Source organism: Sorex fumeus, unplaced genomic scaffold (genome assembly GCF_029834395.1).
Source record: "Sorex fumeus unplaced genomic scaffold, SorFum_2.1 ptg000153l, whole genome shotgun sequence".
Classification (NCBI taxonomy): Eukaryota; Metazoa; Chordata; class Mammalia; order Eulipotyphla; family Soricidae; genus Sorex; species Sorex fumeus.
Genome location: NW_026606210.1, coordinates 1,483,345 through 1,502,425, shown reverse-complemented (window position 1 = coordinate 1,502,425; position 19,081 = coordinate 1,483,345). Strand labels below are relative to the sequence as shown.

At 61.4% G+C, this 19,081-nt stretch overlaps 1 protein-coding gene across 1 annotated transcript in view; it reads left to right on the top strand.

The window, feature by feature from the left end:
* The window catches only part of ATXN10 (ataxin 10), a 95,946-nt gene extending 77,983 nt beyond the window's left edge, over window positions 1–17,963 (top strand). Inside the window, exons 10-12 of the mRNA XM_056107009.1 lie at window positions 9,555–9,618; window positions 17,113–17,299; window positions 17,661–17,963. Of these exons, the coding sequence (XP_055962984.1) occupies window positions 9,555–9,618; window positions 17,113–17,299; window positions 17,661–17,667 (258 nt within the window). The 3' untranslated portion in view covers window positions 17,668–17,963. The remainder of the gene's footprint in view (window positions 1–9,554; window positions 9,619–17,112; window positions 17,300–17,660) is intronic.
* Window positions 17,964–19,081: the final 1,118 nt, after the last annotated feature.

The window sequence follows — 19,081 nt, the reverse complement described above, 5'->3', positions numbered from 1 at the left end:
CAGGCTGGGCAACTCTCTGCCCAGGGCTTGCTCCTCCGGCCATGCAGTGTCCTGCATGCAGTCCAGCCCCGGCGCTCAGCTCACTGCCAGCTCAGAACCTTTGGGCCTGGGTTTTCCTCCCCTGCCCTCTCCTGCCCTGTCCTGGCTGGGAAAGAGCAGTAAATGGGTCAGATTCGCCCCTTCGGCCCTGAGACGGGGTTTTGGTCCAAAGTGGCTTTCTCTGACGTTTTTATGCAATGAATGCCCGGCTGTAAGTGAAAAGCTTATTTAGGCCATAGCAAACCGTGATGCCCCGGGGGTCGCCGAGGATGTGGTAGAGCCGTCCCTGGTCCCCGGGGGCCTGGGGTGCTGCCGGCGTGACCCTGCCCCGCAGCCACTGTCATCTCTTCTGAAGACCGGAAATGGACACCAGGGGTTTCGATGGTGCAGTTAAAAGGCTAAGTAAGACGTTGGAGGGATGGATATTTGATCATTGTATAATCGAAACCCAAGCACAAAAATTTGTAAATCTACAACAGTACCTCATGGTGTTTCACTAATAAAAATTTTTTTAAAAAATTAAAATCTCTTAAAAAAAAAGGCTAAGACGTTAAAATCAGACCTCGCCTTTGAACTTCAGTTTCTCAAGCCTTACAGCTTGGAACGGAAGGGCTGGGCCACTCGTTTGCTCAGTCCCCACACCTGGGCACATGCCCCCCTGCTCCTGCAGGCCGGGAGAGCAGGAGGCCTGCCCGGGGGCCGCCGTGAGCAGCGCGTGTGTGTATCTGTGTGTGTGCGTGTGTGCACGTGTCTCTGCGTTTGTGTGTGTGGAGCAGAGCGAGTCCTTGTTCCCGCCTGTCCCCCAGCAGGGGTTTCTGCAGGGCACGTGTCCTCGCCACCCTCCCTCATTGCACCCGACACTGGGAGGGAAACGGGCCTTGCAGGCGCCTCCTTCAGCAGCTGGTTCTCCTGGGCAGGCCCGTCTGCTGCCGCCCCGTTCCCTGGCCCAGCTCATGCAGGCCAGCAGGGAGCAACCCTTTGGTCAGCAGCAGGGACAGACCGGCTGACAGTGTCTCCAAGGCCTTATCTGCAGCCGGGAGCCGTCACCAGACGGAGCAGGTGGGACTCTGCCGCTGGTTAAAGATGAAGGGCCGGGTGTGTTCTGGCCCGAGTGGTGTTTGCCAGGCTACGATGGACCTTGTGCGGCTGGAGGGCCGAGGAAGGCGGTGCCCCGACATGCCTTGGGCCGCCTCTTGTCCCGAGCACCTGCGGTGTGAGCACAGGGGTGCCGACGCGGTGTGCCCAGCCCTGCCGGGGTTTCTGTGTCCTCAAGTCGGATCTTGTGGCACTTGCAGGGGGCACTGGCTATAGGGGCTGCTCGGGTGATGCTTGGGCCAGGACGCCCCCTGGCGCTGCAGCCTCGGCCTCTCCCCCGCCTCCCCCCGCCCAACACACACACACACACACACACACACACAGACCCGCGTCCTTGGCTCAGTCACATCTATCTTCAAGGACTGGCCAGCCTGGAAAGGCGCACTGAGGGTGGCCCTAACCCCTGTCCTGGAGCACTGAGGGGCACGGGAGGGAGCCCCCAGGAGCCGGGGGCGCCGTCCACTCGCCCGGGAGCTGCTTGCCGGTGGACGGTGCCACCCCCTGCAGTCCCTGGCCGCTGGCAGCCTGCAGTGCTGCTGGGGCCGTTTCTGCTGATTTGCTTCATGAAGGCAGATTTCTGGGGGCTACTGAGGGTCATTTTCTCACCTCCCCCCCGCCTCCTCCATGAACAGGAGGTCAAACAGGGTTTGAAACTCTGGCTTGAGCGCCAGGTGTTGTGTGTTCAGGATGACGCCCCGCTGGGCTGTGAGCTCTCTGCCTGTTTGCCGTGGGACCCAGATGGCTGGTCTGGGTCTGGGTCTGGGTCTGGGTCTGCGTGGCCAGCGGGGTTGTCTGCGCCGCCAGAGCCCAGGGCACAGGGCTGCTCTCACGGGCCCTTCTCGGGGGTCCACTGGCAGCCTTGGAGCCCCGCCTCCTCCCTGCAGCCCCAGGGTCGGTCCCCGCCGGCCCCGCTGTTGCCACATGCTCGCTGACTGCGCGGGCCCTTCCCTCCCGCCCAGGAACAAGGGCCTTTTCTCCGTCCCGTCGGCGGTGCATAGGCAGAGGCTTCAGTGGCTAATTTCATCCTAATTTCATTCGGGATTTTCAAAACAAAGATTTGTATCTGCTCAGGGCGAGAGAACGCGTGAGAAAAAATCGCCCCCAGCCCAGATGCGGAAGGCCGTTAAAGAAAAGTTGGTTGTTAATCTGGCTGGACTCCGGTATCTGAACTCGAAGCGTTTTCGGGGTCACATTGTTCTTTGTGCTTGCCGGGGGCTTAGGTGGCTCCGTCGTGAAAAGCGCCTTTGTGCGGCCGCCCCCGAGTGTCCGGGCGTCGGGCCGCTGTCCCGAGACCCGGATGGAGGAATCCGAGAGGCAACACGTTTCTCCCCGGCGGGAAGAGCAACTGACCGGCAGCCCACTCCACGGCGCTGGAGACGGTGGAGAAGGAGGGCTGCCCGCGGGGCCTCTGGGAGCGGATGGAGGAGAAGCCAGGACGGTGTCGGTGCTTTTGCACCTGCTAGTCTCCCTCTGGGGAAAACGGTGTCACTGTTTTGTTCTGTTTTCAAATAGTAACGGATGTTACAATATCGGTAAGAAATCAGAAGTGATGCAGATACCCAGCAGAAGGGAGTGGGGCCTGGACCCGCCTCCCAGAGATGAGCGAGGGCAGCCTCCCTGGGGCCCGCGGTCCCGCTTGTTGGCACCCACCTCACGCACCCAGAAAAGACACGTGGGGAAGATTCTGCCCACCTGTGGCCGTCATTGCACTCGTCACGAGACCCGGGAGGTCTGGAGACGGACACGTGGATGCCGCGGGAATTGGGGTGTGGGCCCTGACCCCTCTTAGGAGGGGCCGCCCGGGCATTCCTGCTGCGTGGCGGCGACATGGCTGGGGTCACGCTGAGGTGGGTTCTTTCGGGTGTGGAATGTGAAGGAGCAGTAAGGGGTACAGACAGCCCGTGGTAACGGTCCCCCCGCTGTGGAGACCTGCGGAGGGGGTGGGAGAGGAGAGGGGGCCCCCCGTGCTGGTGAGGATGCTGTGTTATGTCTGACGCAGTAGGAAGTATTGGTCGGCACCTCAGGAAAAAGCAAAAAAGTTACATTAAGAATGATTTGTGGGGCTGGAGCGATAGCACAACGGGTAGGGCGTTTGCCTTGCACACAGCCAACATGGCCGACCCAGGTTCGATTCCCAGCATCCCATATGGTCCCCCGAGCACTGCCAGGAGTAATTCCTGAGTGCATGAGCCAGGACAAACCCCTGAGCATCGCCGGGTGTGACCCAAAAAGCAAAAAAGAAAAAAAAAATGATTTGTGCAGGGCTGGAGCAATAGCACGGCGGGGAGGGCGTTTGCCTTGCACGCGGCCGACCCAGGTTCGATTCCTGGCATCCCATAGGGTCCCCTGAGCACAGCCAGGGGTAATTCCTGAGTGCAGAGCCAGGAATAATAACCCCTGTGCATTGCCGGGTGTGACCCAAAAAGCAAAATAGAATGATTTGTGGGGGGGCCAGAGTGACAGGACAGTGGGTAGAGCGCTTGCCCTGCATGCAGCCGAACCAGGTTCGATCCCCAGCATCCCATATGGTCCACCCATGCGCCGCCCGGAGTAATTCCTGAGTTGTAGGGCCAGGAGTAACCCCTGAGCATCACGGTTTAGACTTGAACTTCTCATCCAGATCATGTGTGACCTTGGGGTCCCGACCGGGGTCGGTCAGAGGTTGAAGTTAACGGTGTTTGTTCACTCGTGTGCAGACCCGTGCGTTGTAACGGTTACTCTTGTGTGCTCTCGACAGAACCAGGTGAGAAAGCCTTGTAGCTCACGGGCGCCCTGCGGTTTGGCTCGGAGAGAGCTTCTAAAACAGGTTACCACGCAAGCTGTCTTGTAATCTCTTGGACGCTCGTTTGGGGAACACAACTGGCAGTGCTCAGGGATCACTCCTGGTGGGGCTCAGGACTGACCGTACGGGGTGCCCGGGCATTGAACCCGCGTCAGCTAGGCAAGGGCCTCCCCTGCTGAACTGTCTCTCTGGCCCCGACCACTCGAACCTGTAAGGAAAGTCTCATCCCTGTGCGTTTTCAGTCACTCCCATCTCCCCACCACCACCACCATTAGGGAAACATTCAACCGGGATACTGGGCGGGGGTCTAGGCTGTGAGCACCAGGACAGCGCAGGACCCTGAGCCCTCAGGACCTTAGAGGCCTCCCAGCCCTGAGCCCTGGATGCCACGCCCCAAACCACCCATGTCACATCCTGCATGGAATCTGCGGAGATGCCAAGGTACAGAATGCAGCGGCCAGTGGGTGCCACCAAGCACCCCCGCGTCCAACCCCCCTCCCCCACCACCACCACCAGGCTCGCCTGCCCTCAGCCTTCCTGCTGCTGTGTCCTGCTGGGCGTGGGGCCAGAGCCTGGCCGACTGTGGGGAGCCGTCTCGGTGCTCACGCTGGTTCATACCCCTGTAGAGGCCACTCGTGCCCAGGTATTCGCGGTCCCTCCTCCTGGGCCGCTGGGGAGGAGCTGAGATTCTGCCCCCAGAAGGCTCGGGAAATGGGTCAGACCAATAAGTGAATCAAATTAACTCCAGCTTCACTTTGACCTCCAGGCAAGAAAATTCATTCCCTATTAGGACACTCCGGTGAAGGACTTAAATTCGCAGTAATAATAAGCCAATGCCCACAAGAGGTACTCTATATTTGAATATTAATTGTGTCTCGTTACCCAGTTTCCCAGGGAGGTCGCCAATCCCAAGGTTGCATTGCGTTTAAAATTAGAGGCCAGAGGACCGTTACGCCAGCTTCTCTGCCCACGTGGCATCAGGAACTGCAGCTCAGAGCGCCACCTCCGTGGCTTGTCCTGCCTGTTGGAGGGATTCTCGCTGCCCCTTGGGGTCAGGGTTCATTCACACGGCAGCTCAGGAGTATATTGTGGCTGAAAGATTCATAACACACCAAACCCCCAATCTACCTCTTTTTTGAGGAAAAAAAATGTGTTTGGGCCTCACCCAGCAGGACTTGGGCCGACTCCTGGTTCTGTGCTCAGGAATCACTCCTGGTGGTACTTTAAGGGACCTTTTGTAATACATTTGAAAAGAAATGGTTGGAGCAATAGCACAGCGGGGAGGGCATTTGCCTTGCATGCAGCTGACCTCGGTTCGATTCCCACCATCCCATACGGTCCCCTGAGCACCGCCAGGAGTGATTCCTGAGTGCAGAGCCAGGAGGAACCCCTCAGCATAGCTGGGTGTGACCCAAAAGGGAAAAAAAATGGAATGGGAGTCACTGAAGTAGGGAAGAGCGTTGAGAAGGCCAGTGTGATCTGAAGCTGGAAGTTGGAGGAGATTAATAAAATCGGTAAATCTGTCAAAAAAGAGAAGACGCATAACTCGCCTCAGAACTCAAAGGCCGTCCGTCAGCACTGCCACAGCCCCACAGAGGCGAAAAGAACCACGAGGGCGAAAGCGATTCTTCGTGGCTCTGTGCTCGAATGGACAAGTCAGCTGATGGAGAAAATTTCCTTTAAAGACCCCAGACACCTACACAGAATCGAGATTAAGTAGAAAGACCTCCATAGCCTGTATTTTAGAGAAGGAATTCGTCGTTTAAAAAGATATGAGGGGCTGGAGCAACAGCACAGCGGGGAGGGCGTTTGCCTTGCACGCGGCTGACCCGGGTTCGATTCCCAGCATCCCATAGGGTCCCCCGGGCACCGCCAGGAGGAATTCCTGAGTGCATGAGCCAGGAGTAAACCCTGAGCATCGAGCATTGCTGGGTGTGACCCAAAAAGCAAAAAAATAAAAAATAAATAAAATATCTCCAGAGATTTTTCTGAAAATTTTACTTCACTGAAGTAAACCTCGTGGTTTCAGTGAAGTAAATTTAGCATTTGAGAAATTCAGAAAATAAAACAAAACAATTCTCTTTCAAAAAGTAGAGGAGGAGGGACTGGAGCAATAGCACAGCAGGGAGGGCATTTGCCTTGCACGCGGCCAACCCGGGTTCGATCCCCGGCATCCCATAGGGTCCCCCGAGCACCGCCAGGAGTCATTCCTGAGTGCAGAGCCAGGAGGAACCCCTGAGCATCGCCGGGTGTGACTCAAAAAGCAAAAAAATAAAATAAAATAAGAGGAGGAACTAAGTAGCCCATTTACAGAATGAAATGCCTCCTGCTGTCGGGAGGTCCACACAGAACCCTTTCCCAGGAACCGAGGGGCCCGAACTGGGATGAAATTATGAGCAGAGGGGGCTGGAGCCATAGCACAGCGGGGAGGGCATTTGCCTTGCACACGGCCGACCCAGGTTCGATTTCCAACATCCCACATGGTCCCCTGAGCACCGCCAGGAGTCATTCCTGAGTGTGTGAGCCAGGGGTAATCCCTGTGCATCGCTGGGTGTGACCCAAAAAGCACTGTAGCACTGTCCTCCCATTGTTCATCGATTTGCTCGAGCAGGCCCAGTAACGTCTCCATCGTGAGACTTGTTACTGTGTTTGGCATATCGGATATGCCACAGGGAGCTTGCCAGGCTTTGCTGCACAGGCAAAGTACTCACAGTAGCTTGCCAGGCTGTCCGAGAGGGGCTGAGGAATCCAACTCCAGTCGGCCGCATGGGCCGTGTGCAAGGCAAACGCCCTACCCGCTGTGCTATCGCTCTAGCCCAAAAAGCAAAGAAAAAGAAAAGAAAGAAATTCTGAGCAGAAATCCTCTTGGCTGTTGGCACACAGCACGCTGTACTGCTGGGATCGTGACCTGCCCCGGGAGCAGAAATGACCCCCTCAGCCGTGTCCTGACACTCCCCTGGCAGCAGGGCGTGGGGGGTCTGTCAGCTGCTAGAGAAGCGTCTGATGGGCGTTTTCGCCCTGTCTCAGCAACTGCGTGCAGCGAACTGCAGGTAGGAAGCCGTTTTCTCACCTTGATGACAGGCAACAATTCAAAACGTTCAGGGTTTGGCCGAGCGGCCGGGCAGGACTCCGGAGCTCGCCGTGCACGTGACTGAGCCAGACTAGAGACACATCCCTGTGTGGATGCAGGGCCAAGGCCCGGGGGTCAGGAGCAGCGGGTCCTGGAGATGTTGTTTGCCAGGAAGCAACTGTGACTTAAGGGATCTTGAGCACCGACGGGGTACGTGTGTCCACTTGGCTGGGCGCATCTATATACCTGATCACTCTTTCTCAAGTGCTAAAGAAACACTAAATTAAACACGAGGAAAACTGCCCCTTTGAGCAGCCCCACCCGCCACGAGCGAGGCGTTCTGGGGCCGTTTTTCACGGCATGTCGCTGGGCGGTGCTCCGAAAGCCGCAGAACCAGCGCGGAAGAGACCCGGGCGGAGCCCCGACTGTGTCCCCCCCGGGGCCCAGGTGCTCGCTGGCTCCCCGGGCCAAGTTAACCTCATGAGAGCGTGGCCGGGGCCGCGCGCTCCTGGATGCGGTGACTCACTCGTCGTGGCTCTCGGATCCGTTCCCGACATGTTAGGGAAAGAAAACAAACAGCTCGTCCGACTGATGGCGTGCCAGCCCGAGAAACCCCGCTCGCTTCCTGACCGGCCCCCGGCCCCAGACTCCCGCCGGCGCGTGGGGTGCTCCCGGGGGCTGCCCCCTCATGCCCGCAGCCCCTCGTCCCACCTCCACACGGGCCCCGGCAGCGTGTTAGCGGTGGGACAAGCGGCCGTGCAGACTTCTCGGGGGAGGGGACCTGGGATTTTCAGGAACTCTCGATTCTCCTGCCCCGCCGGCCTCTGTGCTGTTTTTAACAGCCGGTTTCCTTTCCGTCAAAGAAAACCCTGCGCTTCTCCTGAGCACCCTCCCTCCTCCTCCTCCAAAGATGAGCTGACGTGTTGGAGTTCTCGGGCGGCGGGAGGGGCACTGGTTTTCCTGCAAAAGCAGCTGCCCCCCCTTCCTGCTCCAGATGGTCGCTCCCCCGCCCCCGCCCAGGCCCTGCGTCCTCCATCCTGGCTCGGACCCAGTGCCCGCGCACCCCCTGAACCCAGTACTGACCACCGCGCCCTGGGCGGCCACGTCCTGCACACTCTCTCGACAGCAGGGTCTGGGGCCAGGCTGTGCGTGGTCCCCCCCCACCTCCCGTTACAGGCCCTGTCCCTGTGCGGGCCTCTCCCCTCTGCCTGCCAGGCCCCACCTGACACCCGCCACTCTCCACCCTGTGGAGACGTCTTCGTGTCACCGCCGTGCCCCATCCTGCGGCCAGGCATGAGGAAGCGTCAGGTGGGGCCACTCCAGCCTCTGTGGCCTCAGGCCCCTGCTGCCCCCAGGGCCACCCTCTGGGCTGTGCTTGTCAGGCTCGTTTGCCCGGGGCCAACACGCGTATAAAGCCAAGCACAAGGAAATTCCTAGGAAACTAAATCAGCACAATGACTTAGAAGCTTGTAGCCCTGTCCTCCCGCTGTTTGCTCGAGTGGGCCCAGTAACGTCTCCATTGTGAGGCTTGTTGTGACTGTGTTTGGCATCTCGAATACGCCACGGGGAGCTTGCCAGGCTCTGCCGTGCGGGCAAGAGAGATACTCTCAGTAGCTTGCTGGGCTCTCCCAGAGGGTCAGAAGAATCGAACCCGGCTCAGCTCGGCGGGGTCAGCCACGTGCAAGGCCAACACCCTCCCACTATGCTACCGCTCCTAGTTAACTGCAGAACTGTGCAGACAGCCTGATTCTGAACGGTTCAGCACCCACCCGCCTGCCTCTTTCCCCACTGCCTGTGGGCTGTCGGCAAATCAGCTCCCAGATGTTGCCATTTTGAGAAACTGAGTCAAGGGCTGGAGAGAGAGTGCAGCACGCAGGGCACTCGCCATGCCCGTGATGACCCGGATTTGAGTCCTGGCACCCCCATGTGGTCCCCAGAGCCCTGCCAGGAGTCAGCCCCGAGCACCACCAGGTGTGACCCCAAAGGTAAAGATAAAGGCCCTCCCGTTGATCGTCGATTTGCTCGAGCGGGCCCAGTAACGTCTCCTTTGGAGACTTTGTTGTTACTGTGTCTGGCATATCGGATACTCTCGGTAGCTTGCCGGGCTCAGGGGAGATACCATGATCACGAAGGTGACCCCAAAACACAACAAAAACAATCGAGTCCGAGTGTAGAGGCTTTCAGTCTCGGGGCGATGTTCCAGCGGGGAGGGCGCCTGCCTTGCACGCGGCCAGCCTGGGCTCCATCCTCGGCCCCCCCACGGGTCCCTGAGCACCACCGGATGGGGGTCCTCAAAACAAAAAGAACTTACTCCCTGGTGCCATGCAGAGTGTCAGAAGCCCATACTCAGCGCCTCGTGTGTGTGGGGGCGTGTGGGTGTGTTTGTGTGGGGTGGTGTGTGTCTGTGTCTGTGTCTGTGTCTGTTGGAGACACTGGCAGCATGCTGGGGCATTTCCCACAACCGCAGACTATCCTGGGGGCGGCGGCCGATGGCACCGAGGGGCACGCGTGCGCCCTGCTGCCGGCTTTCCGGTGTGGTGACCTTGTCTCTCCTTCTTCCCTACCCAGGTGAACGAGCTGGACGGTATCCCCCTCATCCTGGACAGCTGCAAGCTGGACGACCACAACCCCTGTATCCTTGCACGGCCGTGAGCGCGCGCTGCACCCGGCCTCCCGCGGGGCCAGCAGCGCCCGTCGAGAGCGCGTTGGCGAGGCTGTCCCCTTGCTTGGTTCCGAGCGGCTGCAGGACCCTGGGGAGTCCTTGGAGGAAGTGCGAGGCCGCCCGTGGGCTCCTAGAAGGTGTTTCACCCGTCAAGCCCAGGGCCGAGTCCATGAGGCTGGAGTGTCCGTTGCGTGGGGCCGCCGGGCAGGGAGCTGGTCTGCTTCCGTGCCGTGTGTCCGGGGGCCTGTCAGCTCTCGAGGACTTCCCGGGGAGCCACGGGCCCGTGGCCTCTGGTGCAGAGCGCCAGGCCGAGGTCCCGGCCGCCCGGGCTTTCGTGTGCATTTTTGTGCCCGTTTCTGGCAGGCGTTGGGATCGGGTTTGTTCTGGCCTTTCCCGCGTCTCTGCTGCCGGTCCTGGCTTCCGGCTTTGGCCCAAAGGCCTCTCAGAGCTGCGTTTCTCCACTTGCGGTCGGCGGGAGGCTCCTGGCAGTCCTCGGGGGCCCGGGCCCTCCCCGGCCCCTGCTCCCCAGCCTGTCTTCGTAGCCCCCTGGCCGGGAGGTGGCTCGTGGCTCTGTCCCGCTGTACGGATTCTCTGCTTGGGCGTCGTCCCAGAGAGAGGTTTGGGGGCCTCGCGCTGGGCGTTGGGAGGCGTCAGACACACCCTCCTTGGGCGCTTTCCTCACACGAAGTGCATGGCCGCTCCCTTCAGAGTCACCCTCTGCTTCCAGAAACACTTCTGTGCCCGAAAGTCGTCTTGTAATTTGGATGTGATTTGGCATGTGCTGTTGTCTGGGCTGTATCCAGCAGTGCTGGGGCCTGGGGGGGTGGGGGGGGGTGTGGGGGCGTGCTGATGGGGACCGACCCCAGGACCCCGCACACAGCAGTGATGTGCCTTCTTCACGATCGGGCTGGTTGCCACCGGTGACACCAGTGGCGTCACCTTTTTAGTTTATTTCAGCCTTTCTGTATCAGACTTTCTTACAAACAGCATGCAGTTAGGTTTTTTGGGTTTTTTTTTTCTCTCTTTTGAGGTTTTCTTGGATTTTGTGTTTCTTTCGGGGGTGGGGTGCGTATCTGGTGGGACTCGGGGCTGGCTCCTGGCTCTGCACTCGGGGATCACTCCTGGCGGGCTTGGGGACCAGATGGTGTGCTGGGAATCTAACCCAGGTTGCCATGGGTTGCAAGCAAGCCCCTATGTGTGCCATATTCTTACTCCGGCACGCTAAAATAATGTATTTTTAACGGAACTCACAGATGGGTTGATGCCGAAGCCCCCCTCCTCCGTTTGACCTTCCTTCCTTTTTTTTTTTCCTCTCGTCTCTTTCCAATTTATGGGCTGCGTTATTTTGAAGAGCTTGTTGAATTCTCTCCTGGCTTTGTTCTGTGAAAGCTTCCGGAAATCGAGTCTCCTGTCTCCCAGCCCGGCCCCTGCCCCGTCACACGTCCCCCGCTGTGTCCCCGTGTCCCTCAGAACCCACGGCCGCTCCTGTCGTTCTGGGAAGGCCGCATCACACCGCCTCCCCCCACCACCCCGACAGCATCTAGAGGGACCCTCAGCCTCCAGTTTGGGGGGACTCGCGGAGTCTGTCTGGAGGCACCGGGCGGGGCCCCTCCCCTCGGCCCCTGCCTGCCCTCCCGCACACCTGGCCATGTCCTCACGGGGCGGCCAGTCCCTGTGCGGTCAGCCCATGCTGGAGCCTGCTCTTCCTCCCCTCCCCCCACCCCCCACTGAGCTCTGTCTGGCGGGCCGTGAGTGGGCTGGAGGGGTGGGTCAGGAGGGTCTGGGGGTCCCGTGAGTTCCTGACTCCTGCTGGAACCACAGAGGCTTGGCCACCCGTGTCCATGTTCTGGGCGTGCCCCTTGCCTGGTCCCCATCCTGGGGCATGCATCCCAGTGTGCCGAGGGCCCCGAGGCAAGTCCAGTCCGAGGGACGGGCCTAGCGTCCGAAGCCCGCGGGGATTTCCAGCTGGGGGGACACAAGCTGTCAGAGGGCGGCCCGGCCCACCACGCCCACACGGCGACAGCGTCACCGGCCTCGGAAAATTCCAGCCCCGCGACCACAAGGTCCCGTTGTCGTTCGCAGGCTGCGGCGAGGGGAGTTCTGGTGTTGTTTCCAAATAGAAACAGCTGAACCGTATTTGAAATGTTTTCCTTTCGTTCTTTTTTGATCTGTGTTTTGATCACTCGTCCTTGATGTGGGTTGTTTTCTGGTTTTGTTTTTTTTATTTTTTTTAAACATTGTTTTTATTGCAGGGGGAGGCGTGGGGGGGTAGCATGAGACTCCAGAGTTCTTCAAAAATTTCTCTGTTCTTTTTTTTTTTTCCCCCTACCTTCTCTTCCCTTCTCCTCCCTCCCCTCATCCCTCCTTTCCTTTCTTCTGGAATCTTCTTCCTCAGGCACATTTATTTCCCTGCGTGACCTTAAATAGCTCTTAAACAAAGACTGCGTCTAAACGAGGGCGGCGTGCCCGTGCTGTTGTCACGTGTGTTGTCACGTGTGCGTGCTTAGCCGGCCGGCAACCTCGTGGGCCCTGTGTGGTTGGCACGTGCCTTGTCACGTGTGTTCAGTCCTGCCTGGCCTCTGGGCCCGCGTGGACGCGCCTTCCTTGGCCTCTCTCCTTCTCCCTCGTTGTCCGGTGTCGCCCTCAGCAGCTCAGGGCTCGGCGGCTGACGGCCTCGGGGCCCCTGGGCTCTGCGCTGAGATGACCGACGGGGCCGCCCGGTGCGCAGCGGCCCCTGACGCTGAGAGAAGCTAGAAGAGCCCCCGGCAGCCCGACTGGTTTGTCTGCGGCTTCCCGGGGTCTCCCTCAGTTTTTCTCAAGACCTTGATTCTTAACCCACGCCCCCCCCAACACGTACGCTCACACACACACACACACACACACACACTCACAGACACACAACCGAGATGAAGACGCGAGGGGCCGGAGCGATAGGACAGAGGGAAGGGCATTCACTTCGCACGCGGCTGTCCCGGATTCGATTCCCAGCATCCCATATGGTCCCCCGCACACCGCCAGGAGTGGTTCCTGAGTTCAGAGCCAGGAGGAACCCCTGAGCATCACCGGGTGTGAGGGGGGAAAAAAAAAGATGCAAGCCAGTGCACAAAATCGCATGGGTTCCAGAAGGCGCCACTCGCCGGCGGGGCCAGGAGGGCCCCTCACGCCAGCGCCCCACCCCGAGGCTTGCAAAGCCCCCTCTGAGCAGCCCCGTCAGAGTGACAGCCAAGAAGACTTGGGTGCGAGCTTCTGGGCTCCCCGGCAGCCATCGCCTGGGCCAGGAGTGAAGGTCGGAGGGTGTTTCGCCCAAGTTTGTTCCTGTGCCCGCGACTGAGGGGGCTTTTGCCCGGCCGGTACGTGGCCCCTCGCTAGAGCCACAAAGCCAGGATCGATCCACAGCATCACGGACAGCAGAACGGTGTCACCCGCGCTGTCCGTCCGGGTTCGCAGCTGGGAGCTGCCCGGGCACCGGACTGCCTTAGAGTCTGACGCTGCGAGAAACCCACCAGCCTCTCGATCCTTGTCGAATCTTTTTCTCCCGCCGTCAAGACGCTTCTCAAGTCCCCGCCCTGGCACTCGTAGGCTTGCTGCCCTTTAGGGGAAGGGACCGGGAGTTCCCACACCCCCAGCCCCGTGCAGCCTGTCCTGCTGCCCTGACACGTTGTCCCTGCCCTCCCCGGTGCCAGGCTCGAGGTTGGCTTCCAACCTCTGTCCAGTCCTTCCTGTGCATTTAGGCAGTGCCTGATGGCCCCACGGGCACCGCCAACTCGCACTCTGACCGAGCCGTCCCCTCCCTCTGTTCTGTCCCTTCCCAATTGGCTGCTTGTACAAGCTCTGGGCATCGCGTCTCCCGCCAGGTCTCTCGGTGTCCCCAGGCCTCCTGTGGCCTGAGATCTCGGCTCCTTTTAGCCTTGATCCAGATACTTCGGCCTCCTATCAGGGGTCCTTGTGGCAGCACAAGAGTCCGCGCGCGCACACACACACACACACACACACACACACACACACACTACCGAGCCCCCCCACCCCCGGTCTCCCCTGGACATTTGGCAGGTGGTTGGGCCTTTGGCCCCCCGAGGTGACTTGGCGGGTGTCAGCGGCTCAGTGCCCGGGGAAGGAGATGAGCCCTCGGCCTTCGCCGTAAGAGGTTTTGTTGTCCAGAAAGAATCTCAGGAACTCGCCTGAGACGCTTGTGAACACGCGTGGGCCCTCGACCCAGTCCTTCCCCACGGGGGGGGGGGGGCGGGGGGGGGAGAGCATATCCTGGAAGAAAGGAAATCCCGTCCGGGAGTGTTCAGCGGAGGATCGGGGCTGTCTCTCGTCACGGTCACGTGGGCACCTCGTGGCACCATCAGACACGCGGTGCAGGCTGTGTGTGGCGTGTTGGGGAACGTCGGGGAATCTGTCGCCTGCGGAAGTGGCCCCGAGCGAAGCCACGGCAGGTCCTGGTGCTTCTGACGGCGTCTGCCAGGGACATTTCACCTCCCGGGCCTGGGGCTGGCGCTCCGAGTCCCGGCCCCTCTCCCGGGTGGCTCTGCCACCAGGGCTGTCATCCTGGATGTTTCAGAGACCTGGAGGCGGCGCCTGGTGTTCCTGGAGGGGGGTCCTTCCCCCTTCCCCCACTCTGAGGCCTCGTCCTGGAACCAGCCCGCCTCCTGCGCGGCCTCGCGGCTCTCGGGGTACAGCTGCCTGCCGCCTTCTCGGAGAGAGCCGTGACAGAGCTTCCTGGGGGGGGGGGGGCGGCAGGCACCCCCCCGACCCCCGTGTCCCCGCTCCCGGCCTCTCGGGCAGCATGGTGCCCACCAGGCTCAGGCCTCCCGCGTGGTCGCTGTGGAAACTGAGGAAGCCGAGCGCCCCGCCAGGCTGAGCAGACAGAGCGGCACTTGACGGTGGGAGATGTTTGATTTTCTCCCTCCTTGAGTCTGTCCTGAGAGCGGAGCCGGGCCCGTGTGAACATTAACCAGGACTCGCTTTCATCTCCGCTGGGGTGATGGGAGCCGCCCCCCCCCACACACACACACACACACACACAACCCCCGTTCCTGGGAGCCGTGCTCTCCAGAGCTGCTCCTCTCGGCCTGGCCCGCAGCTCGGGAACCCCGAGGGGCAGCGGGAGCCTCTGAGAGGGCTCCCGGCACACACGGGACAGCGGCAGGTGCCGGCGGCCACCCGGGGACAACCCATCTGCCGCACATCCTCACACTCACCACACGCACACGCCCTACATACTGTCACACCTCTCACACATCCACTCTCACATTCTCATTGATGCACAGATGCACACTCACCGCACGCACAAATTCTGACGTGCACAAACTCTTGCGTACACATCCCCTCATGTTCTGTGTCACATTTCACACACACGCATTCTCTCTCTCTTTCTCTCACACACACATACACACACTCACTAATAGACACAGTTCCCACACAAAGGTGTACACCCTCACCACACACACAGAAACACACAAATTCTCTCACCTACACTCACACGTTCTCACGCTCACGTTCCCACACACAGATGTCCATACCTCACACATCCTGTGTATCCCGCATACACGTGTTCCCTTCCATGCACACACACACAGACTCACACATTCCCCTACACACACATACACTCACCCCACACACTCAGGCGCACACACATACTTCTCACACAGCGTGTCACATTTCTCACACGTGTTCCCTCGCACATCACGCACATGTGCCGTCTTGCCTGCCTCTCCACACACTCCCCACGCGCATAACGCGTCCGTTCTCTCTCTCTCACACGCATCCCCACACGAGATGCGCGTTTTGCCCTTCGCGTCCTGTCTCTGGGCGGAGCCAACCTCCCCCTCTGGCTCGGGCCCGGCTCCCCCGCCCGAGACGACCCTGAATTCTCGGCAAACTCGTCTTGCTCCCGGCGCCCCTTGCACAGATGCCTCCGACTGCCGGGATGACGGGGAAGTGGGTTTGTCCAGGAGACGCTGCCCAGAGGCCACGTGGTGTCGCCCACCTGCCCTGCGTGGGCGCGTCCGGCAGGGCGCTCGCTCCGTGCGGGCTCCGCGGACAGCCTGGGTGCGACCCATCAGGACGGGGCCTGGAGGGCACGGAGGCGGGTGGCGCCCGTCACTTGGGCCCGGGGAGGCTGGCGGGCAGGAGTGCCCGGGAGAAGTGGCAGGCGGGCAGGGAAGGCCTGTGGCCCGTCTGCCCTACACCGAGGTCACTGCTCGTGGAGTGAGCGGGTGACCCAGTGCTCGGGAACTCTGGTCCCCGCTGCCTGCTGTGAGGCATCCCTGAAGGGCAGGGCAGGGCTGTGCTGCTCCCCATGGCCACCCCAGCGTGAGACATGAGCGTGCGGTGGTGACGTCCCCAGAGGAGGGACCTGTCACAGCCGGTGACTCACTCCTGCTCGAGTCGGTCAGTGCGGGGGCGTCTGTCCCTGCAGCGGCACCGAGTGTGGGGTGCGGGGCTGTGGACAGCGGGGGTGGGGGGGACTGCCCAGACCCGACGCCAGGATGACAGCAGAAGTCACAGGACAAGGGCCCTCCCGGGAGGTCGCTCCTGTGGTCTGGGTGACCGCCCCAAGGTAGCCCATGTGGCTCCCTCAACGCCGGGGGCAGAGTCTAGGGGACGGGTTAAGGCCTGTGAGGAGGGAGCACCGGGGCCACCTGGGGGCTGGGCAGGGACGAGGCAGGAGCAGCCCCCAGCCCTCACGTGCTCGTGTCAGCGTGGGCGCCACAGACTGGGGGTGCACGGCTTCCCTTGGGGGTCCCTGGAGTCAGAAGTCAGAGCTCCACGTCTGGGGAGTCCAGAGGGTCCTCCCGCGGCGCTGTCACCTCTGCAGGGGCTGGGCTGGCTCCTGGCCCGGCGCCTTTTCCCTGACGGGGGTCTCGGTCATGCCTCAGGTCCCTTGGGATCAGGGGTCCTGGTTGCATCACCTGTGGGCGGCCCAGCTCCCTCGAGAAGGGCATGGAGCAGCGTTCGGTGCTGTCCCGGGCCCCGGTGGCTCTCGGGGAAGCCCCAGTCAGTGGTCCAGGGAGGGGGGAGGGCCAGGGGAGGCCGGGCCTGGACCCCCAGCAGCGCCTTGTGCTCTGGGGAGGGGCTTCCTTCAGCTTCATTTACCGGTTTGGGCCACGCCCGGAGGTGCTCAGGGCTCACTCCAGACTCTGCTCTTGGGGGGAGGGGGGGAACATTGACTGGTGTCACTGCCGCCCTAGGACAAGGGGACTCAGCCTCTCTGTGACTCGTTCCATGGTGCTCTCGCTCCCTCCCTGGTCACTCAATGACATGGTGCTGCCGCGTGGGCTCCTGCCTTCCCGTGTGCCTCCTTGTTTATTCATGGGGTTAAATCAATGAGTGTGCGCCCCCCCCTTCTCCTCCCCCACCCCCAGAGCGGCTCCCCTTGGAGGGCCCAGGGATGGGGGGGCAGGGCCCGGAGTTGGGGGCGGGGCTGCCGAGGTTGTGGCGCTTCCTTGACCCCTGCAGTCCTCACCCAGTGGGCCGTCTACGCCATCCGGAACCTGACGGAGGGCAACAGCCGGAACCAGGACCTCATCGCCAAGCTGGAGGAGCAGGGCCTGGCCGACACGTCGGTGCTGAAGAAGATGGGCTTCGAGGTGGAGAAGCGGGGCGACAAGCTGATCCTGAAGCCCACGGGCGACTCCCCCGACGGGTGCGTGGGGCGAGGGGGGCCCCCCGTGGGAGCCTCTGGGCCCAAGGCCACGGGGACGCGATCCTCCCTCGGGGATGCAGAACACCGGCCTCGAGGAGCTCACCCCGGCTCCGTGCTTGGTCGGACCATGGGCCAGTCTGGGCTGGGGGTGTTTTTTGTTTTTTTGTTTTTTCCTTGTTTTCTCTTTTGTTCGTTTGGCTTGGGGCCACACCTGGCAGTGCTCGCGGCTTACTCCCGACTCTGTGCTCCTGGGGGATCGCTCCTGGTGGGCTCGGGGTGCTGGGCGGGGGTTGAAGCGGCCTCTGTGTTTGCTCTCGGTGGAACTGCATCGCCTGCAACATTGTTTCTTTCTCCTTCTCAGTGACTGAGCTCTCCTGCCACACGCCTGCGACTGGGCCCCGTCAGTCATCTCGTGCTGTCTGAAAATCGCGGCGGTGTCGGAAGGCCTCCGAGCACCAGTCGAGAGAGAGAGAGACCAGAGCTTCTAGGTGGTAGCTAGCAGCCGCGCGCGCGGCCGCGTCAGAGCGAAGGCCCGTCGTGACCCGTTGCGTTTTGCTTTCAAGCCGTCCCTGTCTGCTTGCCTCTGTCCCTGTGGACGCCACCCTGCGTGTCAGTGATGTGTTGTACTTGCTGTGCCAGCGAACAATAAAGTCTCGGCCGTAGGCGCGCCCCCCCCTTGCTCAGTGAGGTCGACGCCCCCGGGCCCCGCACGTCCCTCCTGTGTCCGCTCCCCGTGGGCCCCGGCCGCTCCCTCTCGCCCCTCCGATGCCTTTCCACGACGTTGCCGGGACTCGTTTCCGGTGAACTGATTCGAGAGGCGCTGTGGGTCCCCCGTGTGTCGCTGTGTCCTGCCCCTCTGGAACCTGGCACAGATCCAGGCCGTTAACTCTTCTCATTCCAGAGCGCCGGAGACCGCTATCGACATGCCCTGTGCCGTGCTTTGCTATGTGTCTGTCCAACCCCCCCGCCCCGCCACTGACCGTCCGGCCCGCGGGCACACTCTGCCAGGCGTCTGTGCCCTCCTTCCCCCGACCACCCGGCCCCGTGCTCACTCTGGCCTCGGGAGCGTCTGCTTTGGGACTTCAGGCCTGGCCCTCACACAGCCACGGTGCTGCAGCGCTGAATTGGCCGGCGGCACAGCTTGTGTGGCAGAGCCCAGTCCAGTGGCGCTCAGACGGGAGCCCAGGTGCCTGGGCTGGGCGCGTGCCCCCAGCACAGAGCCCGGGGCCTGGCGTCCTGGGCAGCGTCCAGCCCTGCCCTTCCGGGCTGCAGGGGGTCAAGCCCTCGGCCCTGGCTTGGAACCCTCCTCCTTCCCAGGGGGCACGGGCAGCGTTCTGCCCACCACCCCAACGTGGATCTGCACCCCGGGGGGTCACACCAGGACGGTGGGGAGAGGCCAGAACGCAACCAGGGCCAGGAGCCAGGCGAGGCTCCAGGTGGTCTCCGGGGAAGCCGGGATGGCCCTGGAGACCAGCAGCGGCTGCACTGGCCACTGGGGCTGCACCGCTTCCCTCCTGCCCCCGCTGGCCCTGTTAGGACCGGCCCAGGCCCCCCTCAGAAGGGACACGGTCCGGCCACCAGCGTGGAACGGGACCGTCGGGCACAACCAGAGCAGTTGCTGTCCTGCCGCGGGAAGAGGCCTCGGGCTGTGACTCCGTGTCCAGCTGTTTCCCGGGGTCTTTCTTTTCCTGCCTTAACGGTGGGTCAAGACTTGAAAACTACTCCCACCGTCGCGTGGTATTTCCCTTTTTTTTCCCCCGAGTGTGAGAGGGGGCAGAGGAG